Source organism: Lygodium microphyllum, chromosome 2 (assembly GCF_053477565.2).
Source record: "Lygodium microphyllum isolate KBCC chromosome 2, Lygodium_microphyllum_v1.1.10, whole genome shotgun sequence".
Taxonomy (NCBI): domain Eukaryota; kingdom Viridiplantae; phylum Streptophyta; class Polypodiopsida; order Schizaeales; family Lygodiaceae; genus Lygodium; species Lygodium microphyllum.
The window spans coordinates 102,348,218-102,365,982 of NC_141136.1; the positions used below are offsets into that span (position 1 = coordinate 102,348,218).

The 17,765-nt window shown below is 43.0% G+C and overlaps 1 protein-coding gene across 6 annotated transcripts in view; it reads right to left on the reverse strand.

Moving 5' to 3' along the window:
• The window catches only part of LOC148040108 (DEAD-box ATP-dependent RNA helicase 26-like), a 108,416-nt gene that overhangs the window by 32,252 nt on the left and 58,399 nt on the right, over positions 1 to 17,765 (reverse strand). For all 6 annotated transcript variants that reach the window (XM_087696735.1, XM_087696751.1, XM_087696730.1 and 3 more), the window contains 2 exons: positions 8,306 to 8,524; positions 7,940 to 8,122 (listed from right to left, as the gene is read on the reverse strand). In XM_087696735.1, coding sequence (XP_087552861.1) covers positions 7,940 to 8,122; positions 8,306 to 8,524 — 402 coding nt within the window. The remainder of the gene's footprint in view (positions 1 to 7,939; positions 8,123 to 8,305; positions 8,525 to 17,765) is intronic.

Consider the following 17,765-nt stretch of genomic DNA (forward strand, 5'->3'; position numbering starts at 1 on the left):
GCATGTGGTCCACATCACCAACCCAATCGGAATCACTCCCACTTGCAAGGACAAGATTAGAAGCACCTGTACCAACCGGATAGTAAATCCCTAGGTCAGGGTCCCCCTCAAAAATCGTAGTATCCTTTGAGCAGCTTGCCAATGTACCTGCTTAGGTTCACTCATGAACCCAACCAAGAGACCTATAGCAAAACATAGATCAACCCATGTGTTGAGGAGCCAAATCAACGATCCAATAAGCTGACGGTAGCAGGTAGCACCCACCAAAGGAGAATCTGAGTGTAAAGTGGCCTTCTAGTTCGGATCCATAGGAGTAGAAATGGACCTACAATCCTCCATCTCAAAAGTCACCAAGAGCCTACAAGCACTGAGCATTTTTAGCATTTTCACTTAGGACATCTTAGATACGACTCTTTTTATGATTTGTCACATCAACAAATGGTTAATAGCCTTCCATGCCTCTTACGTTAATTTATATTGATCTTTGTGGGCCAATATTTCTTGCCGCCTTGAATAGCACACTGTACTTCTTTTTTATTGTGGATGATCATTCCAGATACTTTTGGGTGTACTTTGTCGGGCATAAGTCTAATGCCTTCACATAGTTTTCTACTTGGGTACTCATGCATGCAGCATAACCACATTGGTTGCCGTCTACGATGCAAAAGGAGTGATAGTGGGGGCAAGTTCACCTCCCACAAGTTTTATGAGTTTCTACAAGAGGATGGCATTTTATGCCACACATCCTCAAATGTCTCTACGGAGATGATCTGAGTCTTTGCAGACCAATTAGACAAGCCCTCTGGCATTGAGAATATTATTCACTCCGATGGCTAACCAGTGGCAACATAGGTCTAACCTCACCACTACCCATATTGAGGGTTGCCACCACCCTACCTCCCCTATTGGAAGTTCCATTGAGAAGTGGGGTTTTGAGTCTTAGCTTTTGCTACTGTGCCTCTTGTCTTTGACTAGCACTCGTCATCAAAGTGTAACGTGTCCGTTTGTATCATCTAGAACACGTCTTAGCAGTCCATCAGAAAGGATGTCTAGAAAGCTCCGCCCGGCACTCCCGTGGAATGTTACGGGTTTTTCGATCTAGGTCTTTCCGTGTCTGCCACGTAGCGGAAGTATCCTGGCCGTTCCCACTTAGGATCGACCGGAATTAGGGTTTTCCTGATGGGTCATTAGCTAACAGCAACTAGCGTCAGACCCGAGCGAACTACTTTACGCAGAAACGCCAGGTCCGAAGCGGATTCACGCTGCACTTGGTTCAAGGAGAATGGGAAACGAGAGGGATGCAAAGCTCAACCTCTCTGCCAAAAGGCATAGTCCCATTCCGTTCCCCTAAAACAGCGTAAATCGGTTAAGACGTAACTTTAGGTCATTGTCTCGTTATTCGTTTTGATGATGATGATCATTCCGCTGTTCTTCGAGATTTTTGAGAAAAGTTTCCGGCTAACCGGAACCACCCAACCGTAGGACGGACCCATGGCCCATCCTCCGCACTTTCCTCGGTTTGTTTTAGTTATGTAATTATCTAACATTAATTTGACATATAACAATCAGTTTCTTTAATTAACCCTGTTAAGCACTGGTTCCTTCACGTAATCTTATCACGTGACATAGAAAAACAACATCAAGCAAGTTCTTTTAACATTTCTTCATTTTATCTTTGAAATACAAGGAGTTCCGCCCGTAGGCTTGTCCATAATCTGCCCGAAGGCTATCCAGTAATCTCCAGGGATCACTATTCCAAGCTTCCGCCCGTCAACTAGTATGCGGGCCTCGAGATCCAATCCCGAGTCACGTTAGCCTCTTGTGCAGCACCCGGAAGGCGAGGGATTTACGGCCAGAGCCCCCTCTGGCACCCAAGCGTCCTCCTGCTCCAAGTAGAACTCAACGGAGAGACCTCTCGCGGCGGGTTCGGTCCATGTTCCCGGCGCGGTCAACAACCCCCTTGGTTAGGGTCAGGCAGGCAGTCGGGGGTAACTGAAGCTGCCTCTCCCTTCAGGCCTTTAACCTGAAGTATAGGTACTCATTTAATTTGTAATTTATATTTCAAACAGAGCTCTAAAATCTCTAGCAAGCACAAACATTTCCGTTAATCAACCGAGTTGTTTGGCAAACTACTAAGGAAGTGTTCTTTCCTTTTTGAGTGTATCAGCACTCGTTTCCAAGGTGTCTTGTAACTTGGCAAGATATCTTACATTCCGATGTAGGGCATACCCAACTTGGTTAACCCTAAGGTGCCGTAGATATGCTAGTTTCTGGTTTACAACTTTCCTTATTTAGAAGGATATCCAAAAATACGTCTTTTTGCAAGATAACCTACGTAAGGATCTGCCGTCCTTGATGAGGGTTTTTCCCCTTTCTCCTTGTGAATCAATCACAAGACTAAATGATTTCATACATGTTGCGCAAGTCCTGCGATGGAATAATTTGTTTAGATTCTTTAAGCTGACGTATGTCAGGCCTAGGGTTTCTTCTTTTAAGAACCTTAGGGACAAACCCTAGTTTCTTATCTTTATGAATTTATTGTCCCTACGATAAGGAAAGTAGTCAAGTGTTTAGGGTATGAATGTTCCTATGTTTAGATTGGTTCAGTTATCTTTTGGAAGGTAATATTGATCGTCTTGTCACGGTTTTACTATCCTTGTGACAATTTACTTTCCCAATCAATACAGTTTAATTTGGCATATAGCCTAATGCCAAGGTGATACAAAGAGCGACAATACTCCTTGGGACAAAAAGGCCTAGGTGTGAAATTGGTGTATACACACTTTATTAGTCCCCAAGTCCTCAAATAGCAAGGGAAAAGTATTAATAGAGTGTCATCCAGCAATCCCCCATTACATTTTCTTTCCAAATGAGTTCGTATATCTAATTTTTATACTTGTTAATTCCTAACATTTGACTTCCGTTTTCTTTAAAGATGAACTCATGCCAAATAACAACAATTGCCTTGCTAAGATGTGCAACTAGCAAAGATAACTCCCTAGTAATTTGAGTATCGAAAGAAACCTTTCATGAATTTAGCCATTTACCATGATTCGTTGCGAAAGGAATAAGACTAATGGTGCAAGATATAATTTCTACACCTTAGGATTTAACTAAAATATATTACTATAGTAAATGGATAATCTTGCTCGTAATTTATAATGCTTGATGCAATTTGAAGAAAGCTAAGTTCTATACATTGTCATTCCTAAGCTAAACTCCTTTGTTACAAATAACTCGAACAAATATATCCTATCCTTAACATTTTTCCTTTGCATGATCAACTTAAAACCGAATTAAAGCCAAGAAGAAAAACCTGGCTTTGAGGTGAGATATCCACATGGATACCGGGGGATGACCCTCCCGTAGCTACACCTTGGACTTTCTTTGGGGGCATCGTAGTTCGAATGTGAGATAGCCTTTTCCTCTTTCTTCTGGAATTCCACCGTCTTCTCCTTCCTTCCCTTTCTTTTGTCTTTTTCCCACTCTTCCTCCTTCACTCCTTCTTTTCACTCCCTTTACTTTCCCTCCCTATCTTTTATCTCACGGCTATTTTTCCCTTACGGGATACCATCCGAGGCCATGATGATGGTTTGGATTTTTAGGTTCAGGGGGGGGAAAATAATAATGGGGATACGGGGGGGAGATTAGGAAAAAAAACTTAGGGAGTTGTGGGAAAATGAGAGTTATGAGGGGGGGGACAAAAGGGGTTTTAGGGAGGATTAAACCTGAGGGGGGAAAACAATGGGGGCTTAGGGGGAAATTAAACCCGGGGGGGGGGGGGGGGAAAGGGGGCTAAGAAGGTTCTTTAGAAGCTTCCCCCCAGGAAGCTTCTAAAGCTTCCACGTGGGAGGGGGGAAAGCTTATTAGGCAAACTGTGGCGGCAAGTGGAGGCGTGCTGATCCAGTGGCGAGTGAAGGTGTGATGGTGAGGCGGCGAGGCTTCAGCGTTCTCCCGTTCCTCCCTCACGACGCAGCAGCGACACGGATTCCTCCGACCCTTCTTCCTTTATTCCGCACGGCTACAGCCTCCTCCCAACTCCAGCGCCCCCCCCCCCCCCCCCCCCTCATTTAAATAGTGGAGTCCCTCCCTGCGTGTCGACACGCATGTCCTCCCTCCCTCCATAAGGCTCCAACAAGGAGCTTAATGTCTCCTACTATTTTGCTCCCCGTCGGCTGGAGGGATAAGGGGGGAAATTTAAAAAAAAATTCCATTAATCCAATTCATTTTTTTAACGCGGAATATTACACAAAGTGACCAACCTTCTATCAATACAGATTTTTCTTTGTACATTCTGCAACCCAGGTTTGAGAGATGACTAGAAGTTTCCTTGGGTCTCACTAAATTGAGTTTGATTCTACTTTTAAGGTTGTTTCTGATTTTGATTGGAATTTTGATTTTGTGTACCCTTCCCTTGCTGCCCCCTCTAAGAAGGAGCAACAAGAGCCTATCGTACTACTGATAAATCCCTAAACACAACAAGGCAGCCTCCAAGTGTTGGATAGCAGCAAATGCTGCAAACAATGATGTTGAACAAGCACGAGGGTATGGAAATAAAAAAAGGCAATCTTCAAGAGTAAGGTAATAGGCAAAACAACACCAAAACGCGGCAAATGCAGCAATTTGGGATCAAATGCAATAGTCAAAAAATAAACCCAGACTACAATGTGGTCTCCAACTGATACGAATGTCGCTTGAGGTGTGAAAGCAGCTTAAAACACTGCCATCTGCAATAAACGTAGCCTCTAAAGGGCTGATGACAGCAAGGAGCAACAATAGAAAGCACAAGCTACAAGGTAGAGGCTAGAAACAAGCACCGAATAAATGGAAAAAATCTCCGTGAATGGGATGTGGGCAACGAAGCTAGAGAGCCTAAAACCTGCAAAAACGAGATTAAGGCTGAATGGAGGGCAGCCTACCTATCTATAGAAAGTTCCAATACCTCATACCTCACTCCATTTTAAATTCTCTTGAAATGCACACCATTTTAGGGTTTTCATTTAAATCTTTGGGTGTTGAGCTAAAATAAGCATTATAGGCTGAATTAGCCTCTTAAACAGCCCCAAAAATTCTTAATTAATGAAAACCCTGAAATGGTGCATGATTTGAGGGAGTTTAAAAGACGGAGAGATACAAGGTTCAAAAACTTTCTATAAATAGGTAGACTACCCTCCATTCAGCCTCAGTCCCTTTAGCTTTGCAGCCCCATTGACAAAGGACATCTCAACTAAGGCTTTCCAACATTGTTTCCATCCATTCAGTGCTCATTTCTAGGCTCTATCTTGCAATCCGTGCCTTCTGTTGTTGATCTTTGTTGTTGCCAATCCTTCAACAGCTGCGTTTGTCGCAAGTGGCAATTCTCGGGCTGTGTTCACACCCCAAGTGACATCCCCATTAGTCGGTGACTACGTTGCAAGCTATGTTTATCCTCTAGCTGTTGCATTTGATCCCAAATTGCTGCGTTTGCCCCATTATGGTGCTATTCTCCCATTCGCCTTGCTCCTAGGGGCTGTGTTTGCCGGTTTTCACACTCTCATGCCTATGCAATACTAATCCGGCATCATTGTTTGTTGTGTTTGCTATTGTCTGACACTCGAAGGCTGTCTTGCTGCATTTCGAGATCCGTCAGGAGTATGACACACTCTCCTGCTGATGCCTTTGCCTCGCTCTTCCAAACAAGAGAGTTCATGGTACAATTTTCATTACCCTGTTCGATTTGTTTGCTGCATGAGCATTGCATATTCAATATTCAATCATTCATTCAAATTTTCCCTATGTTCATTGTCTTTGAGTTACCCTAACCCTAACTATGTTCTATTGTGTTTATGCTTTGTCATACACTTTCATTTATGTTTTTGCATTAGAATAGTTCTTCACATGGGCAACCAAGTCAACTACAACTTCGACCAGCCCATTCTCTCTCAGTTACCCTTACCCTCACTATGTTCTGTCGAGTTTATGCTTTGTTGTACGCTTTCGTTTATGTTTTTGCGTTAGGGTATTTCTTCACATAGGCAGCCCAGCCAACTACGCCTTCGACCAGCTCGTGTCTTTATTATTGCAAGAAGAGCAAATCCTAGCCAATAGCATTGCAACAATGACATCCAAGCAGGCCTTTTCCACTCAATACAAAGAAAAAAACAAACCAAAGAAGGCTGGACAAAAAGCAGCTACTACATAGGATGGTCATAATCTTCATCCTCTCATATTCCTTCAAAACCAGCCTCTTCTTATGTTGGTCACTCTTCAGCTCACTCCCACAAAGGTACTATTTCCAAGTCAAAGAGATGTAGCTAGTGCATGACATCATTGAATGTCGTAAGCAAATTGCTTGAGAGAAGAATACGGAGGACTCCGGTCTTGCTATGAATTACAAGACTGTCAACTTCACTCAACATGAGGATTATACCTCCTCCATCCAATGCCAATATAATCCTTCTCTTCAAGATGAGTTTTTATCAGTTTCTAATGTTGCTTCTACTTTGTATTTTGATAGTAGTCCTTCAAAGCACATCACATCCTGCAAAAAATTATATCATCTTTCTCTCATGTACCTAAGGAGGGGCATTCTTATGTGTGTGCCAACAATGCCTCATATGCAGTGAAAGGCATTGGTCATGTGCAACTCATCACACTTTCTAGCACTCCTATGCTCTTGCACGATGTTCTTTACATGGCACTTATAAAGAAGAATTTAATAATCTGTTGCAGCCATTGCAACTTCAGGAATTCCAGTTGGACCAAGGTGTTTGATCTATGATAACAAATCATCTTCTTCGATTGTATTGACTAGTACATTGGCAAAAGGTCTCTACAAGCTTGATTCTTAAAAATTTCTGCAAATCATGTCAATCATGCTCTTTCAGTGGGTGATTCTCTTATGGAACATACTCCCTTTCTGGTATCAAAATGCAGATTTGCTGATTTCTATTCTTTATGCTGATGATCTGTTTATTCTTGGGACCAATGCTGATCAAGCTGCAGTCTTTAACCATGATTTGCAGCACCCATTTTCTGTGACAAATTCCAGTTTTCAAAGACACCCTTACATCATCGTGTCACATTTTGCAGTTTCCCGGTCTAAGTATCTTTATACACAACCCTTCTGTTCATCATTGGCAGCCAGTGAAGCATACCTTCCGATACTTCAAAGATGCCCAACAGGAGCTTTCACGGCAGTACACTCTCAAGAAGAGAGTTTATGAAACTATCCTGAAATTTATTCTCTCTTCAGTAGCCATTATCAAGAAGAGTCTGTAAAACCATCCTGAAACTTGCTAAACATACTGTGATCCTGCAATTTCAGAATGTTAGGAACTGTTTCATCACTAGCTTCTGGTTATTGTGCAAAGACATAACAAAAAATGCAGAATGTTATAGCTTCACATATATTGTAGACAGCTGATAAGAGAGAGAGCCATCCAAAAGATTCCATGACCTCAGCTACAAAGAGAGGAAGAAAAGGAACAGCACTCGGCCTTGACTAGCTGATCTCCATATAAAAAATCTCCAGCAAACAAAAGTTTAATCAACAAGTCTACAAGCAGTACTGCTACATCCTCATGCCGCCAGCCCAATAATGGCTGGTATCATCATGCATACTGTCCAGCTATGTAAATAATTCTATTGCCTCATATTTGCCTGCCTTTTGGGAAGAGGTGATAGGTTTCTCTTTTTTGGACCACATAAAATGTTGTGTGAATATTCATGAAGACTTTGAAGAAGAGCCTTTGAACTTGGTCTAGCTAGGTGTAAAAAGGGGGAATGAAATGTTATATTTCATTCTAGATGAAAGTTAAACAAATAAATGTGTTACAAGCAACAAAACAATATATTTTATAAAGAAATTCTAAAATCTTTTCAGATTCTATCAAACCGTTACTCCTATCAAAGTAGAATGATTGAACTCAAGTAAATACTTTAGAACTTGATGATTTACCTTCATTTTAATAGTTGTATCAACCTTGGGTGTAGAGACCTTTTTAATAGAAAAATTTTTTATCTTCTCAACGAAGTATTCTTCCCAAGGCATCAATAGAAGCAAAGACTCTCCATCCTTTTGACCTCGACCTGTTCTTCCTAGCCTATTTATATACCTTCCTCCACGATCAGGCATTCCAACCTAGAAAAGCCAAAAATTAAGAAATAAAGATCCATTATACCTCTACTTTTCAAGACAAGTAATTTATCACCTAGTGAGAATGTAACCTTCTAAGGCTGAACCACCTAGACCAATAGTTTGCAAGATAATATATTAACAAAAGACAGCACTATTAATCAGCAAAGTGACTAAAGCAACATATACCTGTATGACCATTGTCACATTTGGATAATCAATTCCATGAGAGGAAACATCTGAAGTGAACATAATCATAGATCCTTCTGAGTTTCGAAAATTTCTATAGGCATGAAAACGGAACATTTGACCCTTTTTTGAATGCATCTCCATACAACTGAAACCAAGTTCTTTGAAGAGTTGATACATGAGTGAAGTTATTCTAGCAGTGATGCAGAAGACAAGAACCTACAAGGGAGAAAGACTTTGTCAAAAGAAAGAACTGATTCTAACGGAAGTTTAGAAAAAGCAAATGAACAAAACCAAAAACATCTTAAGCCTTGAATTTGTTATTTGATCCTACCAGGCAAGATCCTACTACTGCATGAAAGAGCTCTGCATGTTAAAGAGGATACACGGAGCATAGTAGATGCAATTGCATTCCTGATTTTTCTAACGTATTCTAAAGAAGAAAAACTATAGATGACGTGAAGCTGAGCAAAGAATGAAAACTTTTGTAGATATGAAAACAGGACAATTGACCCTTTTTTGGATACATTTCCCTCTAAAACCAAGGTCTCTGAAGAGTTGTTACAAGTGTGAAGATAATTCTAGCAGTGATACAAAAGATAAGACCCTACATTGCAGCAGGACTTCATTAATAATAAAAGGAAAGAAAACAATGTTATGGAATATTTAAAATGCAACAAACAAAAATAAAAAACCTCAAAACTTCTAGTTGTTATTTGATGTCTCTAAGCAATATCTTACTACTACACAAAAAGGAGCTCTCTAGGGTTGAAGAGGAATCAGGATACAACAAGCATAGTAGTTGGCAAACACATTCCTTGACATCTCTAATGTTTCTCAAGAGGATTAAAAAATCTAGACCATCAGAAGCTTAGAACAACAATGACACTCTTGGAGCTAACAAGATGCCTTTGCCATCGCCCCCTTGAATCAATCCAACTTCAGTTTCATGCAATCCCACATTGTTCCTCCCACGAATAGAGGGATTTCTTGCGAGGTGAAACTAGGAAACTATCACTTTCTTTACAAAAAAGTTGTTTAGAAAGTGCACAAGGCTCGTGATCTCAAAGGAGAAAAGATCTCAGCCCCATTGTGCTGCAACCTATTCTAAGGAGATTTCAATAAAACACAATAGCATACCTTGCTGTAAATGAATTTATAGGGCTGCCCAATCAATTCCCCATGTGGAAAGGAGAAGATTGGCTGCTGTCCTGACTCCATATATGCTGTCAGCTCATGCTCCATGGGAAACTTGTAATTTCTACAATAAAGAAAAGAATAATGGCTGTCCCCAAACTTAGGATGTTCAACTAAGAGAGAAAGAAACTCCAAATAGCCAAGATCAACTTTCTAAATGACTACCAACTGCTCGTTTTTCAAAATTCAACTTTGATTAAAGGGTTAATTAATCAATGGTTCATTAATCATAAGTGAGCCGCTTACTAGGCCAAATTTGAGCATTGGCTCTACTATACAACTTACCTAAGCTATTTATTGGGAGAGAGATCATTAATTCCAAGGTGCAAACTTTCAATTTAATGAAAGTTCCAAGGTGCAAACTTTCAATTTAATGAAAGTTTTACATTGCACTTCTTCCTTTTGCCATGCCCTTGTGCCAATGTACACAGTTGTCCACTTCATTCCCAAAGTCAAATACTTCATTACCAATGCAATGCTCACCATGCCAAGAGTTAGGGATACCAATACTAATGCTAATTATAATATTTTAGTGAAGTATGAAATCATTAAGTTCATTGCTCGTTTTGGTAACAATTAATTGGCCTAGGTCACATGGGAGGATCTTCTTGCCCAGTAGGGGCATTGCCCACTACTCAAGGAGAGTTAGCTAGCCCCAACTAGGCCTCCGCAACCCACCATGCTTTGACTCTAGAGCAACAACAAGTAGATGGAGAATCGCATTAACAAATATATCCAATTCATGCGCACGCGCGTAGAGACACCCAAGGGTCCCTCAAAGGCTTATGCAGCCTCCACTTGCATCACAAGCAACACATTTTCTTGTGTGAGATCGTCCCTTAAGACAAAGCTTCTTCTTAAGAAAGATGTCTCCTCTCTCAAGAAGTCCTCTTTAGCTTGTAGGGTGGTCAAACAACCACCAACTACTACTAGATTACTCAAGGAAACTCTAGAAGCTACCTCTCTAGCTACTCTACTAGAATCCTTTCAGTTATCCTTCAAAGGAAATGGGCTATTTAAAGTTTAGTTTGTCAACTTCTAGTAAGCAAAACAATGACATTCTTTGATAGATGGACTCAAGGTGAGAACTATTCTATCTTGGGAAATAGGGTTGCTATCACAACCTTCTTTTATACCTTAGTTGTATACTCCACTCCTTCACTTCATCGGATTGATAATGTTATTAAATGATATGCCTTTCCTGCAGATTGAAAGTTAGGTGATGAGCATTGTCACTACCTTAGGCCTAATATAGTTACGGTCGCCATTCATTACAGCTTCAAATGACAATTCTACCAATATCAAGACACCAACTTCCTTAATCTTCCAACACTAGGTAGGCATCAACCCCCATGCATCTTCTTACTCCTTTGCACAAAATTCAATTTTTGGTGGTAAAGCAAGAGAGATTCTATGCAAACGCAATGGAAGAGGACTCTCCCTTTTATCTTTAATGAGGGTAATAGTCCCCTTACATATGACAAAAATCTCTACCTTCAACCATTTTTGTTCCCATTTTTCACGCAAAAGAGATGTTTGTTAAGAAGACTGCTAGGGTTTGCACTGAGGACACACAGAGTGTACGACCACGACAGAAACACAAAGACACAGACACAGACACAGAGGGCAAAACTTAAACCCTAAACGCAAAACTCAAAACTCAAACACAAACAGAAGAAGGGAGAGAGAGAACACAACCCTGAAGTGAATGAATGGTGTAAATGAATGTAAGAGTGTACATTGTGCTCAAGGGCAGAGCAATGTCGGAGTGTGACGTCCACCGAAGACGGATCCCAAGTCTATGACCACCAGTCGAAGTGTAGGAGTGCTGAATAGTGAATGGCAGCAGGCTGGAGGCTGGAAATTGGTAAACGCAGCAATGTACCACCAATCGGGGGCTGGAAACTGTGCACAGTCTGCTGTAAACAGTAGGCTGAAACAGTGTCTGAGAGTGTTAGAGCCTGCAATGCTGAAAACGCAGACTGGCTGACCCTGGAGATGATGGACAGCAAGCTGAACAATAGTCTGGGACAGTTTCGAGCAGTCGCCAGCAGCTGAGCGTTGTCGCCTACAGCAATGGACAAGATGAAGATGATGTGGCTGCAGTCGATGGCTGGACAGCAAATGGAGGCGGGCTGCAAGCTGGAAATTGGGCGCCAACAGCAACAAGGGGTGTGTGGACTATGTAACCTGCAAACAAGGATGATTGCTGAATGGGGGCAGTCTGTCTATTTAAAGATGTGGAAGGGCGCCCCAAAAATTAGGGTTTCCACTAAACTTTCTCGAACCGCTTCCCGTTTTAGGGTTTCCACTGAACTCTCTCGAACCGCTCCCCGTTTTAGAGTTCCCCGTTTTAGAGTTTCCACTGAACTCTCTCGAACCGCTCCCCGTTTTAGGGTTTCCGCTGAACTCTCTCGAACCGCTCCCCGTTAGTGTGTTTTGGGGCTATTTAAGAGGCTAATCAGCAAGTAATGCATATTTTAGCTCAACACCCCCTCTCAAGCCCAAAACTGAGCCGAAAGGTTAGGCCAGCCATTGTGATGTTGATATACCCTAAGGCTTCTCACCCCAAAGCAACCCAAGCATCGGACAAAGGGTGCACGTTGGCTACCCAGTGGCCTACCAAGACTACAGAGGCGATGGTTATCTTACCAAGGGAATCCAAGTAGTCACCCCAGAGAGGACAGGGCATCGGACAAAGGGTGCACGTCGGCTGCCTAGTGGCCTACCAAGCCCTACAAAGGCGGATGGAACTACATGGAGCTTTTGCGTGTTTTTTTTTTGAATAAGTGTGGTAAATTTTATGGGATGCGGCCGATTGAGGAATAGTGATCCAGAAGACGGGAGTAGGGAGGGTACACCCAACACATCACAAAACAATACAAGCTAACCCATCCACTCAGGGTGTCGATGACGGGAAAAGTAGGTGATGAGGTATCCATGTGATGAAGAAGGATAGTGATGTGGTAACAACAGCTGCCGGTGGAAACAGCTTAGGATCTGCTCAAGTGGTGCTCCGCACAATGACATGCAAAGTATGCTACATATTGAAGAATACTCATGCAGCAGGTGCCACTTGGACAGTGTCCCTTATGGAAAAATTATTCACTTGCCCAAGCGCCCTAGTACAAAGATGATGAAATCATGCAATGCAAAGGGTAAGGTACAACAGGGGGGAGGGTAAAAACCCCCTCTCAACCTGGATATAGATGCCAAAGAAGGAAGAGGAGCCTGATGTCGGTCTTCCTGTGGTGTTGAGAACCATAAGGAATGAAGAGGAGGAGGAAGCATCCCAACTAGAAGAGCTAGGTAGAAGTCACCGCCATGATAGCATCAAGAGAGATGCTGCACGATCTGCCTCGAGAGGAAAAGCCTCCATACTGGTAGAAGAGCAAAACTCCAAGGATGATGAAACCATGAAGGAACGGCGCACATCCCAAGTCTCCAGCCCAGGTAGGACTAGGCAAACCTACATGTTAGCCCTACACTGAAAACAAAACCTGCAAAGGAGATCAAAGTGTGCAATCACAGAGGTCAGTAGTGAGATGCTCCAAAAACAAAACTAAACTAAAATGAAAAGCTGACTAAAGGAACAAGTGCAAAAATGCAAATATGTTATGTGTGTGTGAGTAAATGCAGCGGAAGACTTAAAATGTAGAGACAAAAATCCTATGGACCCAACTCTAAGAGTGCGAAAAATAAATGCTAGACTAACCTAGGATATCCGAAAGGACCTAGAGACATGCTAGTCTAAGAAGGTGGCTACCATCGCGTACGTCTAGTAGCAAGGCTTTGCCAAGGGATCGCCTGACGAGGTGGGGAGGAAGATGAGATAGATGTATGAAATGCAACGGGATCGGAACCTGCAAACCAATCAACCAATCCTTCAGGAGTAAAAAAGGATGGCCGCTAAGGCTGTCCGGGTGCCACATGTCCAACAGTTGCTGTGGGGGCTGGAGGAGCAAATGGGGCAGCAACGGAGGGCGTAGCCCCACTGGACTGTGAAGTCGCAGCGGTTTACTAAGGCTTTTTAGGTGGACGGGCCTTGGAGCGATATTCCTCGTCCACATGGCTTGCCTTCGAAGGTCTTGATTCTTTGGTTTCATCGGAGGAAGAGAAGTCACCCTTTGATTGGCTTGCCTTCGCATCTAGCAAGTTCTTGCCACTGGTGGTTTTCCCTCCCGAAGAAGAAGCAACCAACCCCCTCTACTCAAAATAAGGCTGTCATGAGGAATTCTTGTGGATTTGATCATGCAGCCTTGCGTAACGCAAGAACTGGCACTCAAACTCGTAGAAGGTTGGCAATCCAGGTTGGGAGATGATGTGTTGAATGAAATTGAAGTATTTTGCGGGCAACTTATTCAAGAAGAATGTAACATGATCGTCATCTGACTTTGGAGAGCCAGTAGTGGCGAACTCAACAAGTAACCGCCTATAGTCAGCCAGCTTGACTTTCAGATCATCCCCTTCCTTAAGAGAGAACTCTTGAAGGCCAAAGTCGAGATTGATATGCCGAGTACGATCACGAGTCGCATAGCGGTCGAGAAGGTGACTCCAACGCTCTGACGCGAGCGGGAACTGCTGCAACTGAGAGTGAAACTCAGGAAGCAATCCCTGCATCAACTCAACATTGGCTGTAGCACTGCGGACTCTCCATTGACGGATGTAGTCAGGGTGAGCTAGTCAAGGGTCCGTCATAGGCTCTAGACCAATGACGAGGTCCCAAAGACCCTAAGACTCAAGCACTTCTTGTATGAAATTCGACCAAATAGTGAAATTTGACCCATTAAAACGTGTCTTATCCGTGAAGGCATTCTTGGCCGTTGCAACAAGAGTGGTAGTGCTCGGAGATGGATAGTGTGAAAAAGTGTAGTAGGGGTAGGATGGGGGAGTGGAGTACACTTGAGAATGGGCCCCAAAGTGCCCACCAGGTATACAGGTAGTGTGCAAGGTGGATCCATAGGTAGGGATGGCCTGACTAGACATAGGCATGGTAGCCACATGAGAAACCCAAGGAGGTGGGATGGGAACACTGGGAGCAGAAGATGGGAATCCCTCCGTAGATGTAACCCAAGGAAAGTGGGAAGACGCACCATAAGCTAAGGATGGAAACCCCTACGTATGAGTAGTTATGGGAGATGTGAAGCTGGGGATAGTGAGGGGGATGCCCATCACAGTCGACCCAGGAGTTATGGGTGTACTCATTTGCTGAAAGGTAAGAGGCACTGTGTTAAAGGGTGGCATTCCCCCTAACGAAATACCATGGTGCAACGAGGTAGAGAATCGGGTGGAGAAGGAAAAGATGCTAGGAGCGGAGATGGTAGATCCAACCCCTAGGGTATGTGATGCAGATGTGGAGTATAATCCAAGATTTTGGAAAGATGATGAGAGATGATCAAGGTGTGATATAAAAGAGGGTGGGATGGGAGGGAAGTGAGAAGTGTGTGTAATATGCTCAAATGAAACAGAAGCTGTAGATGTACCTGAATTTCGTCTGCTTCGTGAGCCCCTTCTATTGAAGTTCACATACGCAAAGCCATCCGGATCCTGTACCTCAAAAGAAGAAATAGACGAGGGTTTTGATTCATGCAACACAAAAGAATTGTGCAAACCTAACATTGGACCTGGGGGAGATGATGAAGATGGATCGCCAGAAATTCCAAATGCCGTATATCCTCCACGATCGAAGAGGTGGCCAGCCTCACCAACCGGTTCAAATGTGGTAGCAAAACTGGTAGGAGGAGTGTAAACATCACCGTACTTGTTGCAATAGTACTCCTCAAAGTCCTCCTCTGTCATGTTAGTGAAATCTGGTGAAGGTTGAGTGTCGTCCTCCTCACCGAGTCCATAATGCCGTCTCAAGGCCTCCAACGATAGAGAAGCCTCATAAAACATCATAGGAACTGGAGAAGAAGGTGTCTGGGACATTGTGATTTGGTTACAAGTCGTATTGTGTGCCTTGCATAAAGACTAGCTCTCCACAATATCCGCAAGATACTCTTTACAAGAGCACTGGCTCTGATACCATGTTAAGAAGACTGCTAGGGTTTGCACTGAGGACACACAGAGTGTACGACCACGACAGAAACACAAAGACACAGACATAGACACACAGGGCAAAACTCAAACCCTAAACGGAAAACTCAAAACTCAAACACAAACAAAAGAAGGGAGAGAGAGAACACAACTCTGAAGTGAATGAATGCTGTAAATGAATATAAGAGTGTACAGTGTGCTCCAGGGCAGAGCAATGTCGGAGTGTGACGTCCACCGAAGACGGATCCCAAGTCTGTGACCACCAGTCGGAGTGTAGGAGTGCTGAATAGTGAATGGCAGCAGGCTGGTCATCAAAACGCAGCAGTCTGAAGGCTGGAAATTGGTAAACGCAGCAGTGTACCACCGATCGGGGGTTGGAAACTGTGCACAGTATACTGTAAACAGCAGGCTGAGAGTGTGTCTGAGAGTGTCAAGGCTTGCAATGTTGAAAACGCAGGCTGGCTGACCCTAGAGATGATGGACAACAGGCTGAACAGCAGTCTGGGACAATTTGGAGCAATCGCCAGCAACTGAGAGCTGTCGCCTACAGCAATGGACAGGCTGAAGATGATGTGGCTGCAGTCAATGATGGCTAGACAGCAGATGGAGGCGGGCTGCAGGCTGGAAACTAGGCGCCAACAGCAGCAGAGGGTGTGTGGGCTGGTGTAACCTGCAAACAAGGATGATTGCTGAATGGGGGCAGCCTGTCTATTTATAGATGTGGAAGGGCGCTGCAAAAATTAGGGTTTCCACTAAACTTTCTCGAACCGCTCCCCGTTTTAGGGTTTCCACTGAACTCTCTCGAACTACTCCCCGTTTTAGGGTTTTACTTTAAAAGAGCATTTTTAGTGTGTTTTGGGGCTGTTTAAGAGGCTAATCAGCAAGTAATGCATATTTTAGCTCAACAATGTTTCATCCAATGCAATATACAACTCTCCTTGACCAATACTTCGAAAGTTTGCATCATGGTTATCTAGTAGCCTGATGCCCCCAAAGACATAAAGAGCTATTAGAATGAGCAAGGCAAGCAAAAGAACACAACTGCTAAATACTAAGAAGAATGCATAGTGAAAGAGAGAACACAAGAACTCATTTCTTGAATGAATGGGCAATACTCAACTCCCTCTCCAAGGGGATATAATTCAGTACAACAAGAGTGGAGTGGAATATATATACTCTATAGGACAAGACCCAAGAGAAATGGACCAACCCTAAATGAACCATCCGACTGCCCATACATGCATCCCAACATAGCCTAATGAACATGCCTAACACCCATGAAATATACACCACTAATACCCTATCTCAAATCATGGATGGCTAGTACAATAAAATATACAATGATGGGGAACAACATGTTAGTCTATCTTTATTCATTTTGTCATCTCCATTGAGAGATAAAAAGAAAGAAAGAAAAAGAAGGTTATGTTGAAGTCTACAAAAAATCAGACTTGAAACCAAAGTGTTACATCTAAGAGCCGAGGAATTTTTCCAAGTCCCAAAAAGAGTTGTCATCTAATGCTATGACAAACTATATAGAGAATAAACAATACATAGCTAATGAGTACAAATTGATGTCTAGACCAAATATGATGTGGAATAGCTCTAGGGTCACTCTCATCCCAAGATCTCTCTCATGGATCTATCTAGCATAGAGAGGCTAAAGCGACGAGATAAGGCTCCCCAATGACGAAGTAATATCCTCTATCTCTCTAGATGATCCCTCCTATGGGGCATGGACCAGCTGGCCATAGACATCTCGATCTATATCTCTAGATAGCTCTATCTAGTATCACTTCTTGAGGTGCAGCCACCCATGAATCAAATGGAGGCTCTGTGGTAGAGGAAGTGGTTGAAGCTCTATAGAACTCTATGAGTGTACCTTGATGTATATCTGCAGGTGTCTACTCCATAGGAGGTGCTCTCTGTGTCTGTGTAGCTCCAATAGGAAGAGCCCAAGACATCTCTAATCCAAAAAATCTATCATCTTGGATAATAGTCCGAATCCCTCTCTAAAAAGGCAATGGAAGCATCATCAAATCTCGTAGCACATTGGGCATTTGTATATATAGTGCTCCTCTGTCTTCCTATCCCCGCGACGAGAGGGAATCTACTACATACCTACCTCTCGATCTGTAGCTGATGTGAGGATGTACGTAGCCGGCCAATGGCCCATTGTACTGAAAGCCATTTTCATTTCCATGAACTCAAGAAGTGTCACCCATGT